The 14,346-nt window shown below is 45.6% G+C and overlaps 2 protein-coding genes across 6 annotated transcripts in view; one reads left to right on the forward strand and one right to left on the reverse strand.

Moving 5' to 3' along the window:
- Positions 1-9,468, reverse strand: part of LEF1 (lymphoid enhancer binding factor 1) — a gene marked incomplete at its 5' end in the record, with an annotated part of 132,525 nt that extends 123,057 nt beyond the window's left edge. For all 4 annotated transcript variants that reach the window (XM_082462916.1, XM_082462914.1, XM_082462915.1 and 1 more), the window contains 3 exons: positions 5,175-5,308; positions 6,761-6,827; positions 9,256-9,468. In XM_082462916.1, coding sequence (XP_082319042.1) covers positions 5,175-5,308; positions 6,761-6,827; positions 9,256-9,468 — 414 coding nt within the window. The remainder of the gene's footprint in view (positions 1-5,174; positions 5,309-6,760; positions 6,828-9,255) is intronic.
- A 3,676-nt stretch (positions 9,469-13,144) lies between these two features.
- The window catches only part of LOC309661333 (uncharacterized protein), a 162,703-nt gene continuing 161,501 nt past the window's right edge, over positions 13,145-14,346 (forward strand). For both annotated transcript variants that reach the window (XR_014263937.1, XR_014263938.1), the window contains exon 1: positions 13,145-13,453. The gene's annotated coding sequence lies outside the window, so the exon portion shown is untranslated. The remainder of the gene's footprint in view (positions 13,454-14,346) is intronic.

Consider the following 14,346-nt stretch of genomic DNA (forward strand, 5'->3'; position numbering starts at 1 on the left):
TTTTCTGCTGGCCCATGGACAGTGCTGGCATATTTTCTCTTTAAACTTCAAGTTTGTCTTGAAATCACAGGGAAACCAGTTTTATAAAATTCCAATTATGTCTATAACATGTAAACGAGGAACAAGGGGAGTCAGAGAGGAATGGAATGATCTAATTGCTTAAAAAAATGTCAGTCACATAAACCAAAAACAGTTCTGCCTAAAGAACTAACAGGATTAGTTAAAAACAAAACAAGACTCAAAAAGTTGTTAAAATTTCTCAGTTGATATTGTGGAAGAATACTTGTGAGGTAACAAGTTCAAGTCCAGATAGACCCATTTATGAGGCCCTTACTCTGTCCTGTTGGAATTACACAAGTCAGTCTGCAAGACAGAAATGGATCAAAATAGTTGGGTTGATGAGAGCAGGTCCAGGACCTGTATGGGGGCAGGGGAAGGGGGTATTTCAAAGAGCAAGATTTTCTGCAGGTTGGCTTAATGGTCTTGTTTTAGTGAAACTGGGTTGTTCTCATGTCTTTATGAATGAACAAGAAATTTCTAGGGTCATTTCGAAAAAATCTATCTGACTAAGGATCACACTTCTGCAGTACCAGTCATGCAAGGGCAATATTAGCTCCTGAAGGGTCACATGTAGCATGGCTCCCAGGACACTTGAATTAGCATGCCATTCGGTCATAAGATTTCTAAATTATCTGAAGGGGGAATGGCAATCACTCCCAGTTCTTCTGACTGTGGTCCTTTCCCAACTTTGTAGCAGTACAATTAAGATGAATCAAACAAGGATTTCCCTGGCATTCCAGTGGTTAACACTCTGCACTCCCAATTCAAGGGGTGCAGGTTCGATCCCTGGTTGGGGAAGTAAGATTCCACATGCCACGTGGCGTGGCAAAAAATAAATAAATAAAAGATGAATCAGACAGAAGAGTCTGGGGCCCTGAGGAACTTTCTCACACATTCTCCTGACATCACATTCAAATCTGAGATAGAATATACTTTCTAAAACTTAACTTCTCCTGAACTTGAGGTAAAAGGAAAATTTAATATACTTAGCTTCAAAAAGTACACAGCTCAGATTAGAAAATTTTAAATAATTTATTAGTAAGTCAAATGAAGTAGCTCCTTGCTAAAGTGAAAAGACACTTAAAATTTTTGCTCAAAACATAAGCCATAGTCTCCCTGTACCCTTGAATTAATAAGCCATAGTCTCCCTACTGATTATTGTTTCTGTGATTATTTTCAAAGCCAAGCAGCAGTGTGATGGACAGCTGGATAAGTGTAAGCTTCTGATTAGACATGTTCACCTAGTTCCTTAATTCCAGATGTGAACAATGGTAAAAATCTAATTTTAACTGTAAGCAAATACAAACATGGGAGGTTAAGACAAAGTTATAATAGGTAAATTCTGTTCATCAAAAATCAAAATGTTGATTCCCTTCAGGTAAAAACCATACCAATAGAACTGAGTTGCTCAAGATAACAACAACAACAAAAAAAAACCCTGAAACATTTTAATAGCAATGTCTACTAAAAATAAGAAAGGAAGATGAAATTCAAACACAAACACCTTCCTTTCCCACCTAAAAATCCATCCTCAGGAAGATCACAAAGAAACAAACAGTGCAGTCAACAGCACTCTGCTGACCAGGTGTTACTGTGGTTGGTGTGACTCGAGCTGCAACGTTTGCTGGCGCTTCCTGAGCTAAGTCTGCTGCTTTTCCCTTGAGCAGCTGAAGAGAAATGAGATGTTTCTCTTCAGAGAGAGGTGTTAAACATTTGGGTTGCATGAGGGACAAATGGAAGTTTGACACCTAAGATGAATAACCACAGTGCATGAGGCCAATGGGAACTTTCACTACGTAAAGCCAGCCAAGCTCACTGTCACACAGTATTCAGGCACACAAGTGCCAGGACCCAGCGCAGGAGGCAACGAACTATTTTTTCCTTTTACTATGTTACCACTGGCCTCCAGGGATTTTCATAAGTAAGACTCAGAGAAAGAAAGTCTTCTGAGTATGCTTTTAATAAAGTCTCCAGGGCCCTTGCTCTGAAATATTTAAAAGGCTTCTGCAGCTTCTCACACTCGATGAAGACGACCACCTCAAGCCAAGGCTTACTGTGCTTTAAGAACTCATGACACCAAAAGTGTCATTATTACAGGTGCTTTCTTGCTAGGCCCAGTTTATCTGAACCAAGAAGTCTTATTTAAAATTCTATGAAACACCCGTTCACAAGATTTCTGGTATAGACACACCTCTAAGAATTTCTGTTCTAGAAGGATGTAATTAGCCAATTAAAATTTCCCTTCAGATGGAAAAAAAGAAAAAGCTTGATTGGCAAAGGTGGTTCTCCTGTGTAGGTAATACTACATTTAGGTCATGGGTAAAAGCTGTGCGAGCATACGTATGTCAGTGTTTGCCTAAAAAAGAGCAGACGCATATAGAATTGTTAAAATGAGCCACCAGCAGAAACATTTCTGTGCGTGCCAGTTGGATCATCTGCAGTTACATGTGAACAGAAGATTCTGTGTGGGAAAGGGCTGGTCAGGGCCCTCCCTCTCCCCCAGATGTTTTTCTAATCCTAACACCTGAGGGCAGCAGATACAGTAAACAAGCAGTTGTTTGTAATGCAAATCCAGGTAACAGGGCTGACTTGGGACTGCTCCCAGACAAAGCCCAAACCCAAATGGTCACCCTGCTCCTGACACCCTAGATGCAAACCTATCACTGTGGATGTCAGTTGCACAAACACTCAGTCCTGCTAAGGACAGAGTTAAAGAGCAAGAGGCAGAAGTGTGGTTAGAGGTGAAGAGGAGGGGCTGCCTTCCGGGTTAAAGTGTTTTGGGTCTCAGATACACTAAAAACAGCTGTTAATTATTAAAAACCAAAGATTTCAACTCACTTCGGTCAGACCCTAAAAGAAAAAAATTGAACATTGTCTTGTGGTTAAAACTGAAAAGCTTCTCGAATTGTGCAAACTGCAGAATATCGCAAGAAAACGTGCCTAAAATAAATGTGTTCTAAAATGTAACAAAATAAAGCAAAGCAGCAGATAGGAGGGTAAGGTAACTGTTTCCTGACCACACCCCTTTCCTCCACTCTACACCCACCAACATTTATTCTGGCCACAAATCTTTCCTAAACAATGAATGACGGTTCAATTCACTGACCTCAGAATTTTAATACATACACTAACAATAAATACTTTCCATTCTAACAATTTAAAATGATTAGTATACTGAGGGGGTAGGAGAAAAGGCTAGAGAGACCTAAGGCAGAAAATGCTGGTTTAAAGAGGAAGCGAAGCTTAATTTTCAATATTCTTAGGAATAATTTATAAATATCAAGACTTTTTAAAAATTATTGTTTTGAAAGGAGAAGTGGCTAAACTAAAGAATAAATTCCACAAATACTTAGTAAGCATTAACTGTGTGCACAGCCTAAAAGTATAAGAGTATTTTAGTAGCTATTTTCTATTGTTACCAAGTCAGAGACTATAATTTGATTTGTCGGAAAGATTATTTGTTGTTCTAAAAAGCCTTCAGCAGAAATCTTCAATTATTCCTTATCTAAAACATAATCTCCTCCCCCTCCCCTCCAAAACATCAACAAAAGAAAAACAGCCCAACTTTAAAATATCTGAATGTACGCATATTTAATTCAACAATATAAAGTCTCCTACAAATTTTAAGACTCAGAAGCATTTATTTGGGTAGTCTCTAAATGTTAAAAACCATATTTGCTTTTATTAGTTCATTCACTTTTTAGATAAGAGATTTATATGTACCTAACACACATTTCTATCATTAAATATTAGAAAAGCCTTTTAAAATGTGAAATCACTCTTTCCTATAACAACCATCACAAGATTTCCAAGATCTCCATTTTAGCTGCTATATGCAAATTAGAAAAATCTTATTCCCTACTTAAAAGGTCAAATATCTTTTTGGAACTTGTGGGAAAAAATTATAACTTCTAAATCACAGTGCCCGCATAAAGTGGTTATATTTCGTAGACCTATCGCTTCAATAGTTGAGGGCCACAGATAATCAAGACAACCATAAATACTCTCGTTTGTTGATGACTGATTAGCAGGTATTCCTCTCTCCTACTCTGTAGTATCTCATGGCTCCCAGATTCTGTCCACTGAGGTATCAATGATAGTACTTGCCCCCAGATGTCTGTGACTGATTTTTTTTTTTTTTTTCACTTGGTGAAAGCACTGGGCTAATAAGGCAAAGACTACAGGTTCCATTTTATAATCCTAGATTTGACTTGCGGGAGGGCCAGTTAGACTGAAACCCTCATCCCCAACACCCAAATATACATGTTTTTCATTGGGGTTTGGGTGGTTGAGGGAGAGTGAGGGCAGAAAGAAGGTATATATATTGATGGAGCAATAAAAACCCATCACTACCTACGAAGAGACGAATCTCAGGGAGAACTCCATCACCAGCACATTTCACATTCATGTACTACAGAGCTAACCCTTTAGATGTTTTCTTACTATATAAATGAGGTTTCCATGTTATGCATAATGTGTAAAGCAGCTATAACGCCACTGGATTTTTAAAACTTGAAAGTTAACTGAACCCGGAGATAAAAAAGAACAATTTTCATTAGAGTTATCTTCAAGTGATACTTTCTTAACAATTGACAATAACGCAAAAATAGCTCATTCCTCCCCACCCCCAAACTGATTTTAAAGAAACATTAGCTAATACAATAAAATGAGACACTGTTTTAAAAGCTGAAGTAACATTTCCAGTATTCAGCTCCAAATAAGCCAAAGGAGTTCTGATTCTACATAGCTTATGGGCAATGAAAGACATACAGCACTTAGTTAATTGAAAGATTAAATCAATTTCTCTCATCAGAGTAGAAAGCACAGTACTCATAAAATCATGAATTTGCTGATTTAAATTCACCGATTTCATGATAGCTCGTGATCTGTTTTTTATTACCTTAACCAATAGACCAAAAGCTAAAATGCCAAGTGCAAAACATCAAAAGTAGCAATACTGTAAGGCAGCCATTCCTCATAGCAGGTCTTATTTAGCAACGACTGGTCGTACATAATGAAAGCATTTCCAGTGTCTTTAAAAAAACAAACATTTTGCCAAAATACAAATTAATTTACACTTGTGAAATAATCTGCAACATGAGCACGTTACTCACTGTTCTCGGGACGGGTGGAGAAAGAGACCCATTTGACATGTATGGGTCACTATTCATATTTGGCATCATTATGTACCCGGAATAACTCGAGTAAGAGGGTCCCTTGTTGTAGAGTCCTCCATCTGGATGCTTTCCTGAGGGAATGCAAAGAACAATCATATGCGTTTTGACTTCCTTTTTATATCACTGTATTTTTCATTGAAAAGTTAATAGTACTACTACAAATCAGACCTTACATAAAAGATTTGTTTACGAAGTATTGTGACTGGATTATTATGCTCTACTTTAGATTGACAGTGTTTATTCTCTTAAATGGCTTAGCAGTGAACCAGATGTTTTAAAAACATGTGGTTCAATTTATTGCCACTACTGACTGGTTTTTTTACTGGTGTTTTTACAAAAATAAGTGTTATCCATCTAACTTAATTTGTTCTAATACTAACAAACTGGACTAAGAAATACAGACACATGAAAGAAGACACACAAAGCTGTAATATAAGTATACTAGGCCATTCAGCTATACCCACACGTATGTATTTATACACTTGAAGTTATGCTCCATCGCACTGGCAAACTCAAAAATTCTACCTGTGCTTCTAGATTTCTGGAAATTTTCTAGATTTTACTGAGCGAGCAAGTTGTATCTAGCATATGGGCAACTACCCAACTTTATGAAGGATTAACTACAGGAGACTTAATTTTATGTGCTACACTTACATCACTCTGGTAAAGAAATGTGTGTGTGTTCACTGTATACATTTCTTCTCTTTAATCTGTGTAACTACTTTGTAGCTCAGAAGGAAGCCTGATATTATAGTTCTCTTCTCTTCTTCCCCTAGCTGACATATTGTATGTGCGAACACCTCATTCTGGTCAGGCCAATTGTAAGTAATTAAAGGAGAACAGAAATGTAGACTGTTCAACAAGGGAACCCTAAAGATTACAGATTCTTTTAAAGTCACATGGAGCTCTCCTTAAATCTTAAAAAATATGTAGAATTTTTACAGTTTTGAGCAAGAATCGGAAATGGGGAGAAAGTCTATCACGTTCCATATGCATAGTTCTTAATTTTAAGAATAATGTTTTATATTTTTACAAGTTAGATTCTTCTTTACTGAGCCATATTTAGTCCGCGCATACAGTGCCTGCCTTCTCACTATAACAAGAAACAGCAAGTTCACAAATGAAAGCCCATTTGAAACTATTCTTGTTGGAAAATAAATTGGTGTAGACTGTCACTCTTTATAAGAATGCAGGAAAAAATAGCAAAGATCTACAATTAGAGCTTTAGGTAAAATGAGAAAAACTAATTATAGGCATTTCTCTTCCACAAAGAATCTGGAAGCCAACAGAAATTCAAAAGCCCCTAAATCATTCAAAGACAGTTTTTAAATAATGTAACTATACATTAGTGACAAGCAATAAGTTTCCTGGGTTTTCTTTCCCATTTTGTTACAACACAGGCACAGTCTTATCACATATGATTCGAGTTTCTTGGATGCAAATAAAAATAGCAAAACATACCTACATTCACAAATTGCACATGTTAAATGTTAAGGTTGGGAGAAGTAGAATTAGCGTCTTACCGTCATCAGGGTGTTCTCTGGCCTTGTCGTGGTAGGAGTCCTGAGAGGTTTGTGCTTGTCTGGCCACCTAACAACATGAATCCCCACCCCCAAAAGAAAGAAGATCACTTTAGAGTTTGTGACAATAATGATACAAGTGTGTATCCACTGGTAACTCAAAAGAGGACAATCAGGTGCAACTCAATCTACCTGTTTTATTAATGTAAGAGGATAGGCTAAGGCTGAGTACTGGGAAATCTTTCTCTTTTCAACATGTGTTTTTGAAAATTATCTACCCAGGACTACCAGCTATAAATGATAATAACAACAGAAACAAACTTGCGAACAGTCCATATGCTGTTCTGACCGCTGTTTACTAAAACACAACAAGGCTACTTGGATACCTAATATGACAAGAATTTGAGTTAACGGCGTTAATCGTTTTGATGGCTTCTTCAACCACTGTTTACTTCAATCAGAGCTGATTAAAAGCGGGCTGAAATATTTTGCAACTGAAAATGACATTTAACTAAAAACAAACCCGTCACTCACAAATGGGGATCTTAGGCAACTGTCCCAAACCAATCCCAGCAGGAGCTCTTCTCCTCATAAGCTACCATGGCTGGCTCAGTGCAAGCTTACAAGAGAAAAGTAAACTGTTCTGTGGTTAAAGGGAGGAAAACTTGAAAATTGGGCTATAGACTTCTAAAAGGTAGTCCAGCTAATATCAGTTCTGGTAACCACCATCCACCCAGACTCAACCACGTGCAAATCAGTGGCATTACCCCTTCACTATCTTCCTTGGGTCTGCCCCATGCCCACTTACCACTGGCAAAGATTAACAGAGCCCTAATAGGAGTTCTGGACTTCAAATGCAGCACCCTTCTCCCCAAAGCAGAAACGTTCAGAAAATGTGAAGTGCGTGGCAACTTTATTTATAGAAAAAGAAAGGACGAGGAAAATGGGTAGAAATTTTAAAAGGCTGCTCTACAAATACGAGTTTGGCCTCGAGTGTTTTGGATGTCATTTGGTTCCTCGGACATCTGTCCTCCCAGTGGCCTCCTTCCCCCCATACACACATAGTCACAAATCTTTTAAGTGGAGCTGGGTGTGCCCTGGCCACCCCTAGGTTCCCCCCTAATTGGCATGTTGGGATGAAAGATTCAGGGGATAGAGAACACCCCTATGTTCTCCTTAGAACCCAGGCCCCCGGGCTTCCAAAATGCGTACTCACCCCTGCCATTGGGATAAAGAAGGCAACTCTGAGGTGTTCTTAAACTTACTGTTTAAAACCCAAAATGTCCCCGCCCCCAAAACCACACGCTTTCTTTTTGGGGGCAGAAGGATGCCATTTAAGGAAAAAGAATATACCCTCCAAATTTCTTTGGAGGGAAAAGGCGTTGGTGAAATCATCTGAGTGTCAGGACTTTTCTACCGGATTTCCTCCAAAGCGTTTCCCAGTTGTTGAAGAAGGGTGGCCAGTGGAGTGTCGGGTATCAGGGTCCATCCGCCCCCCCTCCCCCCACTTCTGAAGCTCTCCGCGAGGCCTGAAATAGCCCTTCCGCGAGGTCCTGCTCGCGGCTTTCTCTCGCCAGCACCCACGTGTCTCTATTTACTCTACTCGGGTTACCATCGCTATCGCCCGCAGCTGGCCAGGAGATCTGATAATGCGCCTTCCACCCTCCCCTGAGTGGGTGCACTGGCTTCCGCTGCATCTCTCCGACTCGCCCTTCTTCTGCAAAGATTTAAAGGCCTGATTCGGGCCCAAACTAACCCCAAATATAAGCGTACTTTTTTTCTTTAAGTGGCGATGGTTGGAGAAAGCTAGTGTTGCGGGCGGTACTGCGAGGCACCCCCTGGGGTGGCTCGGCTCGCCCACGGCTGCTGGCAGCCGGTCCCAGCGGCCCAAAGGACCCGCGCCCGCACCGCCCCCGCCGCCCGGGCGCGCGCCCCCTCGGCCGGCCGGCTCGGCAGCGGTTGGGGCCTCCCCGCCTGTCCCCGGCCCACGCCCGCCTCCCCTTCCTCGGGCCTGTGGCTCTGCTCGCCTTTACCTAAGCCTTTGGTGGTTTAACGCACTTTTGCAGAGACATCTACCGAGAAAGATAGCGGGTGCACTCTGTTTTCCGTCCTACGGAAGAACTTCTCAGTAGTGTTGTTCAGACATCCTCGCTTTAATGCATCGCACTCACTAAACCCCACTAAAAAGTCCGAAGGCCAAACATTATGGGTTAAGGGCAGGTTCTCCTGGCCGCAAACCAACGGTTTAGTCACCAAACCCCAAAACTGATCCACTTGGAATGTTTCCCAGCACACCACACACACACACACACACACACACACACACAAAGAAAGAACACTAACCAGAAGCCCAGCCACCCGCCCCCATCCCCCCACCCTGCAGACCTACTCGGGACCCTTCAGCCGGGGCTGTCCAGCGCCTTCCCTCCCTTCCTCCCTCTGTGCCCTTCCCCGGGACCCGCCACGCCTCTCAAAGCTTGGGGCAGCGGCCCGCTCACCTCGTGTCCGTTGCTCGCCGGGATGATTTCGGACTCGTTAACCAAGGAAGACTTGATGTCGGCTAAGTCACCTTCCTCTTCAGGGTGACTGATCTCGGCGAAAATCTTCTCCTTCTGGGGATCGCCCTCGTCTTTGAAGGGGATCATCTCGTCCGTGGCGCAGAGTTCCGGGTCCCCCCCACCGCCGCCGCCTGCCCCGGAGAGTTGGGGCATCCCGACCACTCTGTAATCTCCGCTCCGCTGGGGGAGAACCCCAGGCGACAGCAGAAAAGAGAAGGGGTCAACGAAAAGGGGAGGAGGAAAAGGAGAATTGGAAGGATGCGTGAGGGAGGAGAGAGGGCGGAAGGCGGGCTGGAGAGCGCCGGGCTGGCGGCCGGCAGCCGGAGCTGCTGCAGCGGCGCCCGCGCCCCGGTGGCCGCCCGCGCCTTCTTCCCACTCCGCGAAGACCTACGCCCGCGCCCGTCCCCGACGCCGAAAGACACAGCGATGCGAGGGCCGCCGCAGCCGGCACCTCTGGGGGCGTCTGTGCCGCGCGCTAGGCTAGGCTGCCCGGGCGGCCGCCCCACGCCCCCAGCGTCTCCGGGGTCTGCGCGCGGAGGACGCCAGTTCCGGAGGAGTTTCGACTCTCCAAAGGCCAGTGGAGAGTCCGTCGGCGCGTCTCTACGCAAATCTCTCCACCTTTGCTTTCCCAGATGCCGATCTGCGAGTCTGTTTTCCAAGAAAAGAAGGGAGCTAGGCAAAACGGCTCCGTTTGTCCCAGTAGAGACGGTGCAAAGAGAATCAGAAGATAACGAAATGTCCACTTCCTGGAGGATAAAAAAAATAAAGAGCCACCCGGATTGGAGATGTCCGTTTTAAAGCTTCTTATTTCCTTCCCTTTCGCTTCGGTTTTCCTTCTCCAGGAGCATTTAATCTGCCGGAGGAAAAGGTGGGGGCGGAGGAGGAGGGAAAGAGAAAGAGAAGAAGTTTGCCAAGAATAAAGTTTGTGTCGGCGAGTGCAGGGAGTCGGCAGTGGAGGGCACGGCTGGGTCTCGGGGAGTCACAGCAGGGGCCTGGGACCCAAAAGATTCTGCCGCGAGCTGGAGCCGACACACACACACACACAGACACACACACACACACAACCCGACCCCTCTTTGTTCCCGTCTCGAGTTTCCTCAGTCTGGCTCGCTCGCTCTTTTGCTCGCCGCTCTCCACGCCTCCGCCGCACCGCTTGTCAAAGCAACGAGCTTCACCCCTCGGGTTCGCCAGGCCCGGGGGAGGGGGACGCCCCGAGCTTGGCCGCGTGCGGGGCTGCGGGCGCGTCCCAGCTCCTCAGCCGGAGAGCGCGCAGCCTGGTCCCTCCTCCGCGCCCTGCCCCGCAGGTGAGCGGCAGCGCCTCCCCGCCGCTTCTCCTCCTCCCGCGCCTCGGCGGCGCTGAAAAGCTACCCTCTTGCGTCGCTTCTCCTCCCCTTCCCCTCCCCCGCCTCCAGCTCTCCTTGGCTGCCCGCTGGGGGGGGGGGGGCGGGGGGAAGGTGGGGGACGGCGAGAAGGAGGAGGTGATTGAGGACTTTTCTTTTTTTTTTTCCCAGAGCCTGTAGGACGAGTCCTAGGTTTTGGGGTGTGTGTTTGTGTGGTGTGTGCGCGCGCGCGCCTAGAGGAAAGATTCAGGCAACTTGGCGAGCGCAGGAAGGACCCGGCGCTTCTTGTAACCCACGAGAGAGACGCTTTGCCCGCGTGAAATTGACAAGAAACTCTGCCCCAACGGTTTAACTTCATCATCTAAGTGTCTCTTCCTTGTTCCCTTCCCACCCACCCCCCTCCTTCCTCTGCCAGTCTCTCCCCCACCTCCTTTCCGCCTCCCTCTCTCCCTCCCTTGCTCTACCAGTGGGAAGAAGATGAAAGAGAAGCCGCCGCAGCTGTGATCGACACCACATTGATAGATGCTCTGACAGAGGGGATGAGGCGGGAATCGGGGACACAGAGAAGGAAAAGGGGAAAACATAACACATTGCTCAACTAGTAAGACAGAACGGAAGCAAGAAGAACAAGAAAGAGTTGTGGCTTTCCTGAATACATTGTAAAAGGACAAGGGAACACATGCTGGCAAAAATAAAACCTCCAGGCTTACCGAGAAATATAGGCGGAGGAAGGAAAAACTGAAGACTGGATCTTAATTATCGCTTTTTAAGCAAGATCTTTTTCATTACATCCTCACCATGGGATGCTCACAGAGAGTTATGCTAGGTCGCTCGTGGATTTTCGAAGATACATGCCACGATGTGTGGGAACCTCATAAAGAATGAAAAAACAACCCAAGTAGGGGGAAGAAAAGGCAAAAGGACCCAGGAGAGTGAAGCCAGTAGCAGGAGGGAGGTCAGGGCAGTCTCTGGCACCTCGGACTGCGGGCTCAAAGAGACCCTTGAGGATGCAAATCCGAATCCAACCTCAAAAATTCCCCAGCCTCCGCCGTCTCTTTGATGCATTTTGTACAACGACAGGACTTTTAAGGAGATGCTTTATGAAAGTTACATAATAAACGAAGCTGAAGTTTGAAAACACATTACATTTTATTCCTTGGCTCTCAAACCCCCTCAGTTAAAAATCCAGGCAAAATTATTATACCCAATACAGTAGCCATCTGTGAAACCTCAGAACAGTAAACAAGCGGCAGGAAGAAATGTGTCTTCATGTCCCTCAAACTGAAAATAGGGAAAACGTTACAGAATCAGACTTCAGCCGTATTATACAGGAATAGTCATGCAAAGATCCCTCTTCTTTTCCTAAGGGGGAAATTGCATGCTGCTAGACATCGTATAAGTAAAGACCTTAACAGTGCTCTAAATGAACACTCAAAACTTCACTTACTGATAGTTACTTGATAGAGATGGGAATTCACTAGGAAGCAATTTTTAAAACTATCATTTAAAGGGTTCACCTGGTCACATAGAGCATGGCCAGTAGTCACACGATAAGTTCTATCTGGGGGATTGGGGTAAAATTAGAGGGCTAGTGATGGGAGCCAGGAAGAGTAAAACATTAAATCCACTGTAAATAGCTGACAGTGCTATGCCTTAGAGGAAAAACAACAACAACAAAAAGAATAATCTGCTACGATGTGTAAGGCAATACTAAAAAGATGGGGGAAAACCCAATTTTATTTTTTTGGTCGGTAGCATTATGCAACTTCCCTTGAAGTTATGCACCAGTGTGAGTGTAATGTCTCAGAGATGTGAACATATAGCTATGTCAGACATTTATACCCTCTGTTCTAAAAGAAATATGGGAAAACAAAGTAAAAAGTCCTCCCACAAATGCTCCAATTTGACCGACAGAAAAAGAACTGGAAAATGCAGTTTCACCAAAGCAGCCAGAGTAGACGTTCCTTTTCATCAAACTGTCGGGGGACGGGGGGGGGGGTGGGCACACAGAATGGCCAGAGGGTATTTTCTGGAAGCCAAAGAGAGATTAAATGACGACTCCTACATCCCCCACCCCCCGTTAAAGTGTTGCAACTAATTCGAATCCCATTTACTCCTTCATGTTAATTATCTGGACTCCCCGAGTCATTTGGAACTCAGCTCCAGGTGTCCTGGAGATTAGGAGCTCGAGAAGATAGGAATTTTGGGAACAATAACTAGTGGGAACTGTTTACCAGAAGGGCCGCGGGTAGGTGGCTGCGTTCTCTATTTTGCGGCAAACCTCTCCTTTGGAAACGTTGTTTCTAACGAAATCACCCAGCGCCTTACTCTATGTGCGTGGCTGGTTTCCCTCCCCGTGGCGTGCGGGGTGTTGGCTGATTGTCCTTTGCATTGCTGCAAATCTTCTGACGAGGTGCACTTAAAAGGAGCTTGACTAGAAGACATTCACTCAAGTTTTTTTTAAAAAGCTTTGTCTGGGAGGGAGATTGACATTTCCACGTGAGGTCTGCCTCTCCCGGGGGGGAAAAAGCTGGGAGACGCAGGAGGGGCGAAGTAACCCTGGGAAGATGTTCCTCCCTCCCTACAGGTTCGGTGAAGTTCCTGGCAAAGGCATTTCTGTCACGGAGAGGTCTCTTCTAATTCGCGCGAGGGCTGCTATTAAGATATGCAAACCGCCTCTTCGGGCGCAAGGTCCGGGATGTGATGGGTGCGGAGCGGGAGAGACACCGCCGCCCGCCGCCCCCTTCCCTCGGATGCAGAGGCAGGTTGTTCGTGTGAACTCGGGCGAACGACTGGAGGTTAGCTGTTGCAGGTTCACTCCTTCAGGATGTGGGTTTCAGGGGGCGTTTTGATGTGATTTAATTCCGACCGTGAAACAATTGCTAGGGGGCTGGCTGGCTTGCTGTTGGTTTTCCCCCTTTCGGTGGCTTTGGTTGGTTGGGGTTTAGTTTGGGAGCGAACTGTGACTTGTTTTCTATCAACACTTCCTTCTGAGCCGGGCGTCGTCCCCCGCGCTGCGCGTGGACGGGCGAGGCGCCCACCCTGCGCCGGAACAGAGGAGAGGGGGCTGCAAAGACGGTTCTCGAAACCGGCAGGGTAAACGCGGTCCAGCCCCCGCGGGTGCGGACTGGGGAGCTAGGAGGTTGACCCACACCAATACCAGAGACCCCTCCTCCCCGCCGGGGTCGGGGGTGGGCGATTTTGCTGTCGAGTCGAGTCAGCTACAGACACTCAAGTGAGTCCTTAATTACAGGGAGGAGAGAAAAGCGCGGTGCCCTTCAGAGCCCTCTCCGCCTCCTCAGCCCTCCTAACCCCCCGCCCGGGCTCCGGGTCTCCCCCCCTTTGTGTGGCCTGGACTCTCTCCCAGCTACAACTTTGGTGGGATCCCAGAGGAAGGAGGTGGCGGGGGCCTACGGAAGAGAGAGAAGCGTGAAGGACTAGAAAAACGAATAATGTGATTCCAGGGGTGGAACTCCGGCACCCCCGATCTCCCACCCCAGTGTCACCAGGGGACTAAAGCTGTGGGCATCTTCAGTTTAACGGACTTCTCGGAAAGGGGGGGGGGATGGCGAGGAAAACGGCAGTTTGTGTCCCAGGGGTTCTTCCGCCTCTTCTTGCTTCCTCCTAAGACAAACAAACTCAACCCCCCACCCGCCGGGGTAACCGAGAACCCAGGGGACCGTGAAAATGT

This window comes from Balaenoptera physalus, assembly GCF_965194825.1.
Source record: "Balaenoptera physalus genome assembly, chromosome: 5".
NCBI lineage: Eukaryota > Metazoa > Chordata > Mammalia > Artiodactyla > Balaenopteridae > Balaenoptera > Balaenoptera physalus.